Consider the following 15,508-nt stretch of genomic DNA (forward strand, 5'->3'; position numbering starts at 1 on the left):
CAGCCACATGTATGGCACATCCATGACTAATCAGCGCGTTGAGTCCTGGTGGTCCATATTAAGAAAGGGAAGGTAAGTGTTTATCATTATTTTCTATTACTTGCCAACCCTGTCAGACAAACAACATTTGCTTAGCTAAAGTGTATCAGTTTTTATTATAATAGATATAATATATAGCCTGTAGTCTATGACCCAGACTATACAAGGCCTTTCTTTAGAACTTCTTTTTGGCAGAAATAAAGTTAGAAACTGTGAACATCTAAGCGTGGGTTTTGGATTGAACAGCAGCCCCTGAGGGGAACCTAGGCCCTATAGGTTGTGAAGCAAATAAATTATGAAATAGACACTCAATGATTTGTTGTTGATTTTACTGGTAACCTTTTAATGTAATTTGTAGAATTGTTGTATATTGCTTAATAATTCACTTGAAAAAATATCAATTTCTATAGGTCTCAGTTCTGGATGGAGCTATTTGCAGACCTCCGAGATGCTGGATACTTCAACGGAAGTCACGAGCATCAGTGCCTTCTGAGATTCTGCTTCGTTTATGTTATTCAGAAGGACTTGGATGAGTGTGTGAGACTGTGGAACAGTCACAGGATTCGCCCTTCCAGAACAGCATCATGTCCAGGAGGAGTGCCCAATGAACTGTACTACTTGCCACACAGGTAGTACATTGGTGATGGATTGATACTTCTTTGTGTTTTTATCTTAAATGTAAATAAATACTATGTCTTCTATTTAAAATAGATTTGGCTCCAGGGACTGTGGATTTGAGATTGAACAGGCAGAATTGGATGCTGTTCCTGAGACAAGCCTGTCAATAGCTCCATGTGGGGACCAAAACATGCAGGAGTACTTGGACTTTGCTATGGAGCGCAATGACCTACAGAAGCCAGAGAACTGGGAGACTGCATCAGAACTGTACATGAAGCTGAAAGAATATGCTCAGTTATAAAGTAATCGAAAAGGTATTCAGAAGTACAGTAGCACTGTTTCACCACTCCAAATCAGATTTCAGGGCTCAACAATGCTTGGTTTCATGGTTTGTCAGACTGCATTTACTCTTTCCCCTGTGATGTATCCAAATGATTATGGTACCTGTTCATCCGAAGACTGGTCCTATTTAGAAAAAAGATATTCCCATACATTTTTAAATAAAAACAGCATTTTGAAATGAACATTGTTTCCAGCCAATCACCATATTTGTTTCAATGTCATTTATACAGCACCAAATCACAGCATAGTCATAACATAAATATCTTAATCATTATAAAATATAACTGGAATAACAACAAACAACGCTCCAATTAGCAAGCACAAACAAGGTTATGTTGTGTGCGTAATTGTGTGCAGAAAGAACATTTCTGTATAAGTCTTATTTCAACCATGTGGACTCACTGGAAACCTGAGAATGAATGACTGATTTACAAAAAAGAAGCTATGGGTGGCAATGTGGAATATGTATAGCAAAGTTCAGAGTATTTATAAAAATTGTATAGGTATAGAACAATACTTTGATTTTGTCCCAAACTGAATGGACAACATGAGCTGTGAGAAAAAAAAAAAACACGTTCACATCTAACAACAACTATATGAACAACCTTTATAGAGTGTTTACTCTATGAACAACCTTCATAGAGTCTGTACTCTATGGGTCATCCAGTCACATGACTTAAAAACAGCCAAATCCTGGAGAATCTTGCATTCCAAAGTCCATTTGGGACTTAAACACATTGTATGCGTCAAGGAGTGGTAGTTTTAATGTGTTGGAACATGTGTTTGCCATTGGGAATGGAGAGTCATCAAGGAACTCTATTCCTGGCGATAGTTCAAATCCAGATGGGGGAAGTGAAGTCAGCCCAGTCGCAAACATCAAAACATCTTCCAAAGACACAGCAGTCTGGCTTTCTGCAAAGAAGACATGTTCAGATACATTTTGGCAATGTGTTTCCTGAAATAGTTATAAAAACAGCGATTTACAAACCTTCACAATCGAGGAGATAGTCTGCCCAGTAGCCCAAAGTTTGACTTTCCCTAAGCCTCCTGTTACTCCCTGGTGGACTGAGGTCAGGCTTGAAGAGTCGCTCAAGTTCCAGAGCAGTAAGTCGCTTTTCAGAGTGGCATAGGACCGGGGCCAGCAGAGTAGGGTGCTGCTGTAGTGCGTTTAAAAACTGAAGGGCTGAAAGACCCTCCTTGAATCTGAAGAGTGAACAAAAAAAATGTTTCATCACAAAGTCACATTTAAATAACCTAATACCTAAAACAAGGGGGGGTGGCATGAGCACTTAAAGATTGGCACAAGACAGGCAGGGAAAGGAGAGACGGACGTCCCATATCAGTTATACTACACAGGCACACATTTTGACACTGACTAATTGCTAACAGATAAACATAGAATAAACCAAAGAGGGGGACCATGAGGCATTTTAAACAAAAAATTCTTACATACATTTAAAAAAAAATCACATGAATACAAATATGATCTTACCTCTCAATTACAGAGGAGTTTCGGCCAATAATGTACCACTGGAGGTAGTCTGACACAATATCTTTCTTTCCTTCAACAGAAGCCACATGTCTCAGACAACCTACTGTCTGTAACATTGTGCTGTGTCTCATGGTCATTTCTCGCAAGGCATCCACTAAGGCAGCATTCTCAATCTGAAGATTATAAAATGGATATAAACAATCCAGTCAATAACTGCATGTACTGTATATTTTTGCCATTTTTGTTCCATTGCAAGATTTATATATTACTATTACTACTATCCTTGTGCAATATATACCTGGCTGCTAAATCCTCTATTACAGGATGTGTTTTTTGTAAATTGTGTTTGTGTATCTTTACTAGTTTTTTATCATTCTTCTTAGGTAACATTAAGCTGTCTTTGGCTCTATTCTGCTCCAACAATGTAAATGTCCCCTCTGTGGGACTAATAAGGGTACTCGGATTCTGATCACAAAACAAAAAATGAAGCCAATTCGGTGTATGTGATAAAGGTCAAGTAAAGATGTCTCAAAACACTGCAGGAACTACATAATAATCCACCCTACCACACTGTTGCTGTATGCAATTCTCACCTCTTGTAAAGCTTTCCCTACTTCTTCATCAGGTATTAAATCAACTGTTGCTTTGAATGAAGGCTGGCCTGCAAGATAATGTACAAGATCTTCTGACAGGAAATGTGGCCCTGGACCTCCATGCACAACTGACACTGCAATCATCTTTCCTGCCAAGTAGTATTCATCCTCCCTAACAGCTGTGAATAAATGTATTCATATTACAAAATTAAAACATTATTTAGTATATACTTTAATGTACTGTAATGAAACTCAACGTTTTGGAAAAATTGTTCAAGCAACAAATCATATGTCATATGATATATATGGTTAATGATCATTAACAATTGTATTAGTACACTTCTAACCGTATGCATACCATTTGCATTGTAGACCAAGAAGCGGCGTCCGTCTGGCCCATCAAAAATGGGCCGGTCTTTCAGATTCTTCATCAGTAGAGATAATAACTCTCTCCTGGGACCACCTGAGTCAATTCCTTCTTCGAAAACACCAGCATCATCAGTGAATTTTACCAGCATGTCACAGTTTTCTGAATATGATGTACGCTTGAAACCTCTGACTGCTCCATCCCAAACATTAGCCCTTGAAATGTTGAACCGGCTGACTCTTCCATGATCAATAGGCTGAGAGAGGTTAGCAATAATGGCAGGTAATGTAATGTTCATCTCCTCCCTGTAAAGGAAAAAAAGTGACCTTATTAGTGGATATTCCAGAGAGTGCACAAACAGTTTTTAAAAAAAAATGTTGTACCAGAAATATTGTACAGAGAAAAAAAATGTAATGCCACTGTAATAGCTGTCCGTTTATATTTCAGTGTCCAATAAACTCGTCATGTTGACTGCAACCAGCTCTTCGTCCTCTTCTTCAACACATGGTGCATACAGGTCTGTGTATGTACTGTTAGGAAGTGATCATTCCCATGTTAAAACATCTTACAAACAAAAATGTATTTCTCGTGTAAGTGAGTTACTAACATTTGTACTTACCTGTAGCAAGTAGTCTTGTCTGTATTTGATTTGGGTGGACCCATATCCTCAGTATCAGATATTACTATCTGAAATACAAATACAAATGTCTGTAACAAAACAACACTGAACATTAGAAACATCAGGCTTCCACAATCTGCCTCAATACCTGTCCAGGCTGAGTTGTGGATGAATGTCCAAGTGCCTTCCTGAAACATGATAAAATTGATAAAATTATTAACTTGATACAGGGTATAGTTGAGTTTTAAGTTACATTTAGAGGTAGGAGGAACCATAAGATTTATAAATAACAGATTATTTTTGTTTGAAATTAGATTAAACATGACATGTTTGGTATTTTTGTATCCATGTTCACCAAAGAAAATGCTGTGGCCTATTCTTATCATCCAGTTAAAGATAAATTACTTATTTTGTAAAAATAAGTACAAACTTACCCTTCATTTTCCAGTTTGTGTTTTGGAGTACTTTTGTTTCGTGGTTCAAATTCAAATACCTGAGAGTAAAAGTGTACAATTATCAACAGCTTCCATTATTGTTCCCTTACCACATATGTCTATCAACAGTGAAACGTTGTGAGTGTTTCTGATAGTAATTGTAACTGCCAAGTTGGTTCTTCTAAAATATTTACCAGAATATAGATTTCCTGCTTAAAATCAAATGTATATGAAAAATAAATAAATGAAAATTAAAATAAAATCATTTACGCACCACAGTGTCAGCCTGATTGAATTCAGCTGTGCTCCTAGATGTGATGACAATATCCGAATCAGAGTCTGAGGTATCATCCCCTGTAGTAAAAGCAAAACGTTCAACACATTATTATGTATTCTGCAGTAAAGGATGTTAACATTGTTGGAGATTTGGAGGATGTTGAAAACCAACCTCGTCTCCGCGTGTCGTTTGCTAAGCTGGGTGAATTCGTGAAAAGGAAGGGATTAAGAAACACCAGAATACAAGTTAAACAATAATCCTGCTTTAATGATAAACAGTAACGATACAAATACAAATAAATCACGAAGCACTCTGCAGAGTACTCCGGGCTCAGGTTCTACCACCGTGTGAGACAGGTCTCAGGAACGGCCGGTGAAAAACAAGAGCGCGAACCAAAGGAAAACACAGTCTTTCATACTAAAACACAGGAGGAGGTGTGTGCGGGCTTTCCCCCCGAGGTCATCTTATTGGCAGAGACCAACACATGGCCTGTCGCACCCAATCAGTGCGACACAGCAGAAGAAACCCGGAAACAAAAAGTCTCATTCAGTTTGACGAAGACCAGACACCTTTTGGTGTCTGGTACGAACTTGCTCTCAACAACAAGTTTCCCTATCTTATTTCACATCTTGTAGCCAGCACACACACATCCCCTTTATGGCCCTTTGTCCCTGTATCCATCTTCCCGCCTCAGGCTGCCACACACAAGTTAAAAGTATGTTTTAAGATATAGTTGTTATAGTTGGCTAAATATACGTAATACATGTTAATTACTTTCATATCAATAACAACGAGGAACACATTACCTATGCTCTTAAGCAGTATTAGAGATGCTTTTAAAATAGTCAAACTTCACACAGGCCTACCTATGGCCCTTCCATTTGTTTGAGCTATTGTTCACATCTTTACTTCAAATAAAAGGTTTCACATTGTATATTTCCAGCTTCCTTTACACATACTGTTATTATTAATACAAAGTAACCAACCACACACATCTATTGAAAACAAGTCGATTCCCCTGATAATTGACATGCTGAAACTCTTCGGAATGTGTTCCCTCCCCCAACTCTCTCGTCCCTGTCATAAAAAACTGCTTCCATTTCATATAGAGTAATGAAAGATGTTTAAGCTAATTTCTCCACAATGTTTGTAGCCATTTAGTACCCACACATGAAAGAATAAGAACAGAGGTATAGTTGACCAGTAATCCTGTAGCACATATATTTTACTGCAATGAAAACACACACACACATCTGCTACAAGATTGTGTAGCGCACACCCTTCTTTTACGAGGGAAACATTCCAGAGTTTCGGCACTATCTCCAAATAAGGGTGTCCCCTGCTCCCATCTCTTCTCAAAACACAAGGACTTCACCTCAATATATTGGGGGAGGGAAAAGATACTTTGTCCCTTCAAATTTAACACACATGAATATATATAAGGTGACATTAAAATGAATATACCAGATTTAACTTTCCTGCCATACCACGTTACTTTAATCCTTCAAATAATTCAAATAATCCTTCAATTCCCCCTTTTTGGTCTCGCTTTAACGAGACCAACACACATAAGACATTTGAAACAAAACTACTGTCCTTCTTTAATACTGTGTCTGTCCCCCTTCATTAAACCCTTGAGAACAGAAAACAACCTCCAATGACAATGAAGAAACTATCAGAGTGAGAGCCTGAGTGCCAGAAAGCAGCATCCTTGCGTGTTGTTGAATCATCAGGGCCCCCCCCGCCTCAGCGGAATACGCCAACAAGGGCAGCTGATAGGGAGGGGGAGATGCGGCCTTTCCTTCAAAGGTGGAACTGATGAATCTGATCAGAGAGAAGTAGACTCCTCTGCTGCCTCGAGAAGTCCCCCAGCCCGCTGACGCCTCCTTCCAAGTCGTCTGCTGTAGGGATGTCCGCGAGGTCCTTCTCCTCCAGTCCGCTGATGCCTGCTTCCAAGTCGTCTGCTGTAGGGATGTCCGCGTTGACGATAGCCAGGTCCATCCTGATGTCCTCCAAGGTCCTAGCCGGAGTGTTCCTCGCCGCACACTGGCTCCAGTAGTACCAGATGTCCCCCTTTGCTCCTCGGCGGACGGCATGAGATGTCCTCTCGGTCACTCTGTAGAGGCCGGAGAACCTGGGGTTGAGTCACGTAGGCCTGACGACCTTCAGCCAGACGAACTCCGCTGTGTCGGCCTCCTGCTCCTCGGGTCCCCCTTTTGGCGTCAGCAACCTGTGTGGAGAAATCTGATACCCACCCCTCAAGTCTACGCTCAGTGCTTCTGGGCCCTCAGGTGTTTGACCCACCACTGGTAGGCCACTTCAGAATTCTAATACTTGGCCTGTGTCAACAAAATAAACCCCAACATCTTCAGGTAAACTAAATAACATATCTCAATAGCTCTGAATTCCTGACAAGCATCTGTGTTATTATAAATGAAATCTTTGAGATCCCATTTAAAATCTAAATATAATATGAACTGCTAACTTCTCTGGTAATGGAACACACTAATGTTATGGATTAAAAACAACTAAAATCATGATACTGACAAAGTGAATAATTTCCAGGCGAGACTGCTTCTACCTGTCACTGCTTGGATATTATCAAGCTGAAAAATGAATACAGAAATTCAACATACTGTCATCAAATGTCTTTCTATTATGACTTTAAATTAAATGTACATCCCCATAATGATCTAAACAGTCTATGGCTTTTACTTCTTTACCAGGCTAGTTACAAGATGTTGTCTAAATTAAATTCTATCTCATTACATTACTATGTTTTAACTTAGCTGTAATATGTTCTTTCTACATTTCAAACCTCAGTTACTTTAATACCTGTTGAAATATTACCAAATTGTTTTCATTATCACAGTTCACCTTCTCATTCTCATTCTGGAATTACCTCTCTCAGTAGCCCCTTGGCCACTGATTCTGCATCTGTGTTACCTGTTATAACTCAATCAATATTAGAAACATGTCAACATTAATCAAACATTATCTTATCCCCAGATATGGAGCAGGTTAAATCTAAAACTGTCAATCAATGGTCAGATTGAACATCTGAGTTGGGGCGGCAGGTTTCTTCCAGTCCCTAAATGAAAATATCCCACACTCCCCCTTTGTACACATGTACACATGTGTAACAAAATCCTGTATGGGAAGAAAACCTTCAGGTAACCAGTGGGTACAAGAAAATACCAAACATCATTCACAAAAGTATATCCATCATCTTTCACAGTAAACACTCCAGGGAAAATAAGTGTTCATTTCCAGCTGGCAGTCCTAAAAGAAACAGAATCTTTAGATTTTAGTTTGAGTTTTACATTTGCAAACCGCCAACTCCTGTGGGAATTAGAAACGGGTCACATGTGCGTTTTTCCAAATGTGTGAAATTGTAGGAAACCTGTGTTTCCCATGGAGCTCCAAAATAATGTATTAGTCCAAAGACATGCTCGGTTAGTTATTGTTTTAGAATCATGCAGTTACACTGATCACATGCAGAAATTCATTCAAACTCACACTGTCAGGTTGTAAAGTCAAGTTTGGTCAGCCCCAGAGTCAGTCATTGATAGTGCTTTTCTCAAGTCACACTGTCAGTCAGGGTCAAAGGTCATTTGGTCTCAGTTTCATTGGCCATGTGTCGTGCTCTGCAGAGACTTTGATATTTCAGCATAGGCCAGTATCCTCTGTCTACAAAAATCAGTCATATATGGAGCGCCATCATTTATCAATTCACGATTACCACTTTAAGTCAGATATCTCTAACTTGTCATCGGGACGGCTGCTTCGCACATTTCCTGCAACTTGGTACAAAACTCACTTCATAATAGTACTACTACTACTGCAATTTATTTACACCTAAGTAGTATTAAAATGTCTAAGAAATCTAATTCAGAAACTTGTGTACATAACTATTATCTTAAGTCAAAACATTACTAGGATCTGTGTAGCTCTGCATTTCATAGCTCATTATACTCATTTATCTTCAATTCTGGTCTACTTAAAAACAATGTTAAACTCTTTAGCAGTGTGTGGAACCTTGGGTGTCCGAACATGCAACCATCACCCTTTACTTTATCAAGGATTAAAAACAGTTTCCATCCTAAAGCCCTCCTATGGTAATAACTATGCCACAATGGTGAAATCAATATTGTAACAAATGAAATCACTGCTTTATTCACACATGAATAAAAATCTCTTGAAGAATAATTTATTAATATGATGGAAAGATTGAAGAATATGGTTCTACACTGTGCTACTCCAAAACACCCCCTGCTTAAAGTGTAGTGCATATTTCCCTCATGTCTCCCCCTTTAACCCTCAGTGTGTTTTTAGGATGATTTTCTCATTTTACATTAATAGTTTCCTCTTTACTGCTATTTTGAATTTACCAATCGATTAATTCATGGTTAATACCTCTTTTTATCTTTACTTATTTATCAAGTCAATTCAAGTTCTTTAAATGTGGTGTCTTCTATGCGCGTTTTGTGAATAAGTGTGTTTATGTGTAAACTCACTCATTCCCGTTTTCCTTTTCTCCTCCCCTGGTTGTCTCAAGCCGTGACCCCGACCTCCTCACTTCAAATCGACTATGCCAACTCCTCTGATTCTGTCTTCTCTTCAGTCCATCAGCTCTTGAATCCATCCGCTGTAACTCTTTTAGGCAGCCTTTGGCCCAGTCACATCTGCAGCCCACATCATGCCACTGTTCTTTGCACTGCTTTGCATTTCATCTCCCCTTTACAGTCTCTCTGCTGCTTCATGGAGGGCGGATTCTGCTCTCAGGTCCCCCACTCTGCTCCTGTGCCAAATCTCGTGGCTCAGCTTCATGCCCTGTCTGAGGGACTGATGAGGGTATTTGTCAGCAAGCGGTTTGGTTCTGGATGCCTCAGGTGGAGACGGTTCAGCTCCGGTTCTCTGTCTGTTTGATGGAGAAGGATGAGCCTCCTTTTGGGTTGGGTCTTTTGTCTGCTTGGAGGGACGGGGTCGTAGCCTTTCTAACTCAGAGGGGGAGTCCAGGTCCCGGGACGCATTATCCATAAGAAATCTAGCACACTGCGATTGAATCAATCCAACCCTTTCCACTCTGTCTCTTTCTAATCATACTATCTGTCTTAGTTGCTAAATGCCATCTAAACAACACCATTAATGTCTACTAATGATATTACAAAAACTCCCTCTATAAATTGTTTCATCCATTGTTACATATCTACCCAACCTGACTCTTTCAGGAAACCATTTTCTTCTATAAATTGAAATACCTGTTTCAAGCATCACATATTTCACACACTACGAAAGAACATCTCCATACTTTCTCCAATATTTTAAATCCCACTGTTACTTAGAACAGTAGTAAACCTGCAGAGCACACTGATCAGATCACAGTAATATAATTTGACTCAAGTGTAGGCCTATGTCTACTTTCCATTTTACTTATTACTTTTGGTGAATATTTATTTATATTGTCTAAATTCCTTGTCTATGATGTGCAAAAAGTTAGAGTATAAAAATGTGTTTTTTTCAATGTATTTACACTCTACGGATTCTTGAGTTTACTCATCTCCTGGTGTTGTCGTTCCTAAAAATGTTAGCAAACACAAAACTCCCACTTCAACATTTATAGATAAATTGATCTAGCAAAATGAACTCTTTTCTAATTCAAAATGTGACAAAAGAACAATGATTTGTCTTTCAGAAGATGGTGGTCTAACAGAATGACTCTTGACCTCATGGGGTCAAATAGATTTAGCCATGAGGCGGCTGACTTTAAAATGAACTGGGACAAAGAAACCACATGCATGTGGGTACATTATAGTCTAGAAATATAACACAAAACAACACTACTTAAAAATAATAACAATTCAAATGACTTCTGGTGAAAAGCATGAAGAACAAAACAACTTAATCTACTCTCAATGTTCATGTACACCATCACTGTGTATTTAATCAGTAGTTACCGGTTGTATCCTTAATCAAACTATTTCACCATCTTCACTTATTTTAGGTTACTCATTCAACAATATGACATTCTCCCGAATAGTAGTTAACTTTATATAACTTTTACTCTCTATATTTTAGCAACAACCTTACTTTTCTCTCTCTCTCTGTCTACTTTCCAAAACATCTCATTTCTCCTGACCACAAGTTTCTCATAAATCACCCCTTTGTGTAACCGTGTGAGATGGCTGGAGCAAAACCTCGTGCAGGACCTCTGTCATGCTTAAACATTAACAGATTCCCTCTGACAAACTTACAAAAACCTTCTCTTTACTTTCTACTCTTTTGTTCCTGTATTTAATATAATTTTCCCCTTGGAATATAATTAAGTACAATCCTTAGTTAATGACAAATACCATGAAATTCACAACGCAATGCAACGGTATCAATCAGTTCTCAAAGACTATATTTAAATAGCAGCAAATCATTGTTTCTTATTTATTTCAATATATCTACCACTTCAAATCACACCTTGATCTGTTAATCTTCTATGTATTTCACTCCAAGTTCAGATCACTAGAGAAAAAAGCAAGCAGACACACTCCGGGCTGCTGCTGCTGCTCTTGAGAGGAAAAAGGGTGGGGGGAACTCTCACAGACAAATACTGACACCCCCTTCTCTCTCCCCTGCTGTAGCTCTCAGCCTCTCCTTTGGAAAAGGGGGGCTTCTTTCAACAATTAACACTTCTGCTATCCTTTCATTCAATTTTTTTTGCTTGAACCCACTGTCCTCGTAAGCTCTTAACTCACGCTCCTCTCGTTAAAATTCTCCTTTCATTATGACTTCGTATCTATTCATCTGACTTCGGCTGTTTCTGTTACCAGTAAATATTCACAGAAAAAATGTTCCCCGTACAGTCTATTCAGCTTTTATTGTCCGATGTTTATTCCAACAAGTTTAGCAAGCCTCTCAGCGCGCTTCAACACCGTCTTTCAACGATGTGACGCTGACGTAACCAAGGCTTACAGAACTCTTTATCGTGACGTTTGGCTTTATAGATTCAACCCCCACAGAACAAAGGATTAATGAGGTCCGGTCACTTCAAAATTGGTTTTCGAAGGTTGCGTTACTCTCCTTTGGATTTTACTTATAACTCAACTTCGATTCCTATGAACCTAAGAATTGTTATTCAGATTCGTCTCTTGGATGCCATCTGAAAACGGTCACTGGACGTCCCCCAACGAGTCTTCAGCCGTCTCCTTTCTGAAAAAAGTACGGGGCCTTTCACCTTCGTCTTACATACCTCGTTGATTCACTTTTATGTTATATAACTTTCCTACCTATCTAAAATATGTATTTGTATATTCCACCGCAACAACTATGACACCGGAATATGTCTCTGACAACTCTAAAATTTAGTTTAGCCAATTACAGACCTTCGATAGAAACAGGCTTGTCTGCTCACCTTTCAATTGTAGGATCCTCGTTTTAGTTGTCAGAGATTATTCTAGGCCTCTTCTCCGGACCATTCGTCCGCTTGCCGCTGGTGGTCTCTTCCCCGAAAACACCCCACTCAGATCACGTCGGGGTCACCATTTGTTGGAGATTTGGAGGATGTTGAAAACCAACCTCGTCTCCGCGTGTCGTTTGCTAAGCTGGGTGAATTCGTGAAAAGGAAGGGATTAAGAAACACCAGAATACAAGTTAAACAATAATCCTGCTTTAATGATAAACAGTAACGATACAAATACAAATAAATCACGAAGCACTCTGCAGAGTACTCTGGGCTCAGGTTCTACCACCGTGTGAGACAGGTCTCAGGAACGGCCGGTGAAAAACAAGAGCGCGAACCAAAGGAAAACACAGGCTTTCATACTAAAACACAGGAGGAGGTGTGTGCGGGCTTTCCCCCCGAGGTCATCTTATTGGCAGAGACCAACACATGGCCTGTCGCACCCAATCAGTGCGACACAGCAGAAGAAACCCGGAAACAAAAAGTCTCATTCAGTTTGACGAAGACCAGACACCTTTTGGTGTCTGGTACGAACTTGCTCTCAACAACAAGTTTCCTTATCTTATTTCACATCTTGTAGCCAGCACACACACATCCCCTTTATGGCCCTTTGTCCCTGTGTCCATCTTCCCGCCTCAGGCTGCCACACACAAGTTAAAAGTATGTTTTAAGATATAGTTGTTATAGTTGGCTAAATATACGTAATACATGTTAATTACTTTCATATCAATAACAACGAGGAACACATTACCTATGCTCTTAAGCAGTATTAGAGATGCTTTTCAAATAGTCAAACTTCACACAGGCCTACCTATGGCCCTTCCATTTGTTTGAGCTATTGTTCACATCTTTACTTCAAATAAAATGTTTCACATTGTATATTTCCAGCTTCCTTTACACATACTGTTATTATTAATACAAAGTAACCAACCACACACATCTATTGAAAACAAGTCGATTCCCCTGATAATTGACATGCTGAAACTCTTCGGAATGTGTTCCCTCCCCCAACTCTCTCGTCCCTGTCATAAAAAACTGCTTCCATTTCATATAGAGTAATGAAAGATGTTTAAGCTAATTTCTCCACAATGTTTGTAGCCATTTAGTACCCACACATGAAAGAATAAGAACAGAGGTATAGTTGACCAGTAATCCTGTAGCACATATATTTTACTGCAATGAAAACACACACACATCTGCTACAAGATTGTGTAGCGCACACCCTTCTTTTACGAGGGAAACATTCCAGAGTTTCGGCAGCATCTCCAAATAAGGGTGTCCCATGCTCCCATCTCTTCTCAAAACACAAGGACTTCACCTCAATATATTGGGGGAGGGAAAAGATACTTTGTCCCTTCAAATTTAACACACATGAATATATATAAGGTGACATTAAAATGAATATACCAGATTTAACTTTCCTGCCATACCACGTTACTTTAATACTTCAAATAATTCAAATAATCCTTCAACATGTAAACAATTAAAATATTGAATAATAACATCCACAAACCTCCTCTAAAATGTTTCTCAAGGCAAATGAAAAGGGTGATCCTGGCATATGCCTTTCCTAAGTCCTTTTTATATTCTGCCAATGTGAATGGCTTTTCTGAACCAGGCACATTGACAACCTCTGAGCAGTCTGGATACAAAAGGACGTACGGTCCTTCATCCATGTCCTTGTTAAAGGCTTTCATTTTCTGGACAGCTCGTTCCAGTATAGCAGGTGCTGCTACCTCCGGGTCTGTAAACAACGGGAGTGTTTTCCCTCTCCGAGGCTTTAAATCAACTCCTTGTGGCGACATCATTCCTATGTTTATCTAGTAAAATAGCAGAGATATAAGTAATGACACACACAGAGACACTGAGATTTCTATGAAACGATTAATGCAGCTTACCTGGACTCGTCTCTTTTCTTGTTTAAGTCTTCCTTTCCCACAGTTAAAAGACTGTTTCTCTTTTGACTTTGAGTTTCTGTACTCCATGAAAAGTTTATAGGATCGGCCTGGTTGTTCTGCTATGAATAGTTCCAATAAAAATATAAAAATTAGCAGCTCCAACAATCAGCAAAAGCAAGTGTGCATTAAAGTTTACGGAAAACCTAAAAATAAAAACTAGCATATTAGCTCAATGCGTTGCTATTCCGTTAAGACATGGATTGGTATTTGACTGATATGAAACTGTGATTGAACTTTTATTTACTGCATGTCTTACATTAGCATCACAAAGCTAGCGCAATACTACACTTACTTTGTTTCGCATTTTCCGGCTGTTTCGATGTCCCCTGTGCGCTTGGTACACCCGTCTGGTCCGTGTCCTTTAAACACTCCAGAGATCCTCCACACGAAAGGCAAAACCGTGTGACTTGTTCCAGGTTGTTTCCACAAAACGGACAAAACATGTTTACCGAACGTAAACACACCATAGACTGTATATGAAACACACTCGCACCTTCGGTCTTTCCGCCAAAACAAATTTAAATTTGAGCCAATCACGTCACGTCCTATGGTCACGTCACGTCATTTCCGGTTTGATTCTGGTTTGTAAATGTGTTTCGGGAAATGTTAATGTGTTTCGGGAGATGTTAAAGTGTTTCGGGAAATGCTAAAGTGTTTTGCATTTTGTTAATTTGTTTTTGTTAATGTTAAATTGTTTTATCCTTGGTAAAAGTGTTTTTGCTAATGTAATTTTGTTTTATAAAATGTAAATTTGTCTCAAGCTTTGTTAAAGTGTTTCACACTTTGTAATTGTCCATTGCACTTCCCAGCCACCGTAAGATACGGCAGATACTTGACGATCTGGCGGAGAAAGGTTGTGGAGCCTCCGTTGATATGTCGTTGTAAATGGCTTGATGGAAAGCAGGTGTGTAGTCGGGGAGGGCGCACAGCTGATTGTAGCAGGAGAGTGGAGGTTGAGCCGGGAGCCAGGAGTGACAGCCACCACGCACACACAAACAACACAGACAGGGGGAAACAAACAAACACAAAGGAGACAGCTGGAGCAGTACAGCCACCACAGCGTTACCTAATGCAACTCCACACTACGTCTTACGGTGCCGTGTACCGGAGGGGAGAGAGAGAGAGAGCAGCAAAGGGGGGGGGAGAGAGATGTAATACGGTTTCCTGATAAAGCTGTGGAGAGTATGTGCTGCAGGGAGGTGGATGCACAATGCACCCAGGAACGAACGCTAGCTCCGGTCCTTTTTCCCGTGAGGCAAACTGTGGAATCGATGTCCTGACAGGCTGGTATTTGTTCAACCTGCACAAACACAATACTG

General features: G+C 39.6%; 1 protein-coding gene across 4 annotated transcripts; it reads right to left on the minus strand.

Moving 5' to 3' along the window:
- Positions 1–1,205: 1,205 nt before the first annotated feature.
- On the minus strand, positions 1,206–15,000 carry LOC307031252 (uncharacterized protein). Of its 4 annotated transcripts, none has more exons than XM_079668199.1 (12): positions 14,482–15,000; positions 14,130–14,248; positions 13,745–14,051; positions 4,779–4,858; positions 4,505–4,563; positions 4,219–4,258; positions 4,071–4,138; positions 3,872–3,981; positions 3,443–3,756; positions 2,492–2,664; positions 1,988–2,202; positions 1,206–1,911 (listed from the first exon to the last, which is right to left on the minus strand). In XM_079668199.1, the coding sequence occupies exons 1-8, from the start codon at positions 14,654–14,656 to the stop codon at positions 3,888–3,890; spliced, it is 942 nt and encodes a 313-aa protein (XP_079524325.1). In that variant the 5' UTR covers positions 14,657–15,000; the 3' UTR covers positions 1,206–1,911; positions 1,988–2,202; positions 2,492–2,664; positions 3,443–3,756; positions 3,872–3,887. The 4 variants fall into 4 exon arrangements, with proteins under 4 accessions (XP_079524325.1, XP_079524326.1, XP_079524324.1 ...); XM_079668200.1 differs by having other exon boundaries at positions 3,869–3,981; XM_079668198.1 differs by having other exon boundaries at positions 3,835–3,981.
- Positions 15,001–15,508: the final 508 nt, after the last annotated feature.

The sequence above is a fragment of the Notothenia rossii genome (genome assembly GCF_949606895.1).
Source record: "Notothenia rossii genome assembly, chromosome: 3".
In the NCBI taxonomy this organism is placed as follows: Eukaryota; Metazoa; Chordata; class Actinopteri; order Perciformes; family Nototheniidae; genus Notothenia; species Notothenia rossii.

Coding starts and splice junctions, on each gene's coding strand:
- LOC307031252 (XM_079668199.1), bottom strand. CDS start 14,656: ATGGTGTGTTTACGTTCGGTAAACATGTTTTGTCCGTTTTGTGGAAAC. Junction 14,052..14,129: donor AAGAAAAGAGACGAGTCCAG/GTAAGCTGCATT, acceptor CTATTTTACTAG/ATAAACATAGGAATGATGTC. Junction 3,982..4,070: donor GACAAGACTACTTGCTACAG/GTAAGTACAAAT, acceptor ACTTCCTAACAG/TACATACACAGACCTGTATG.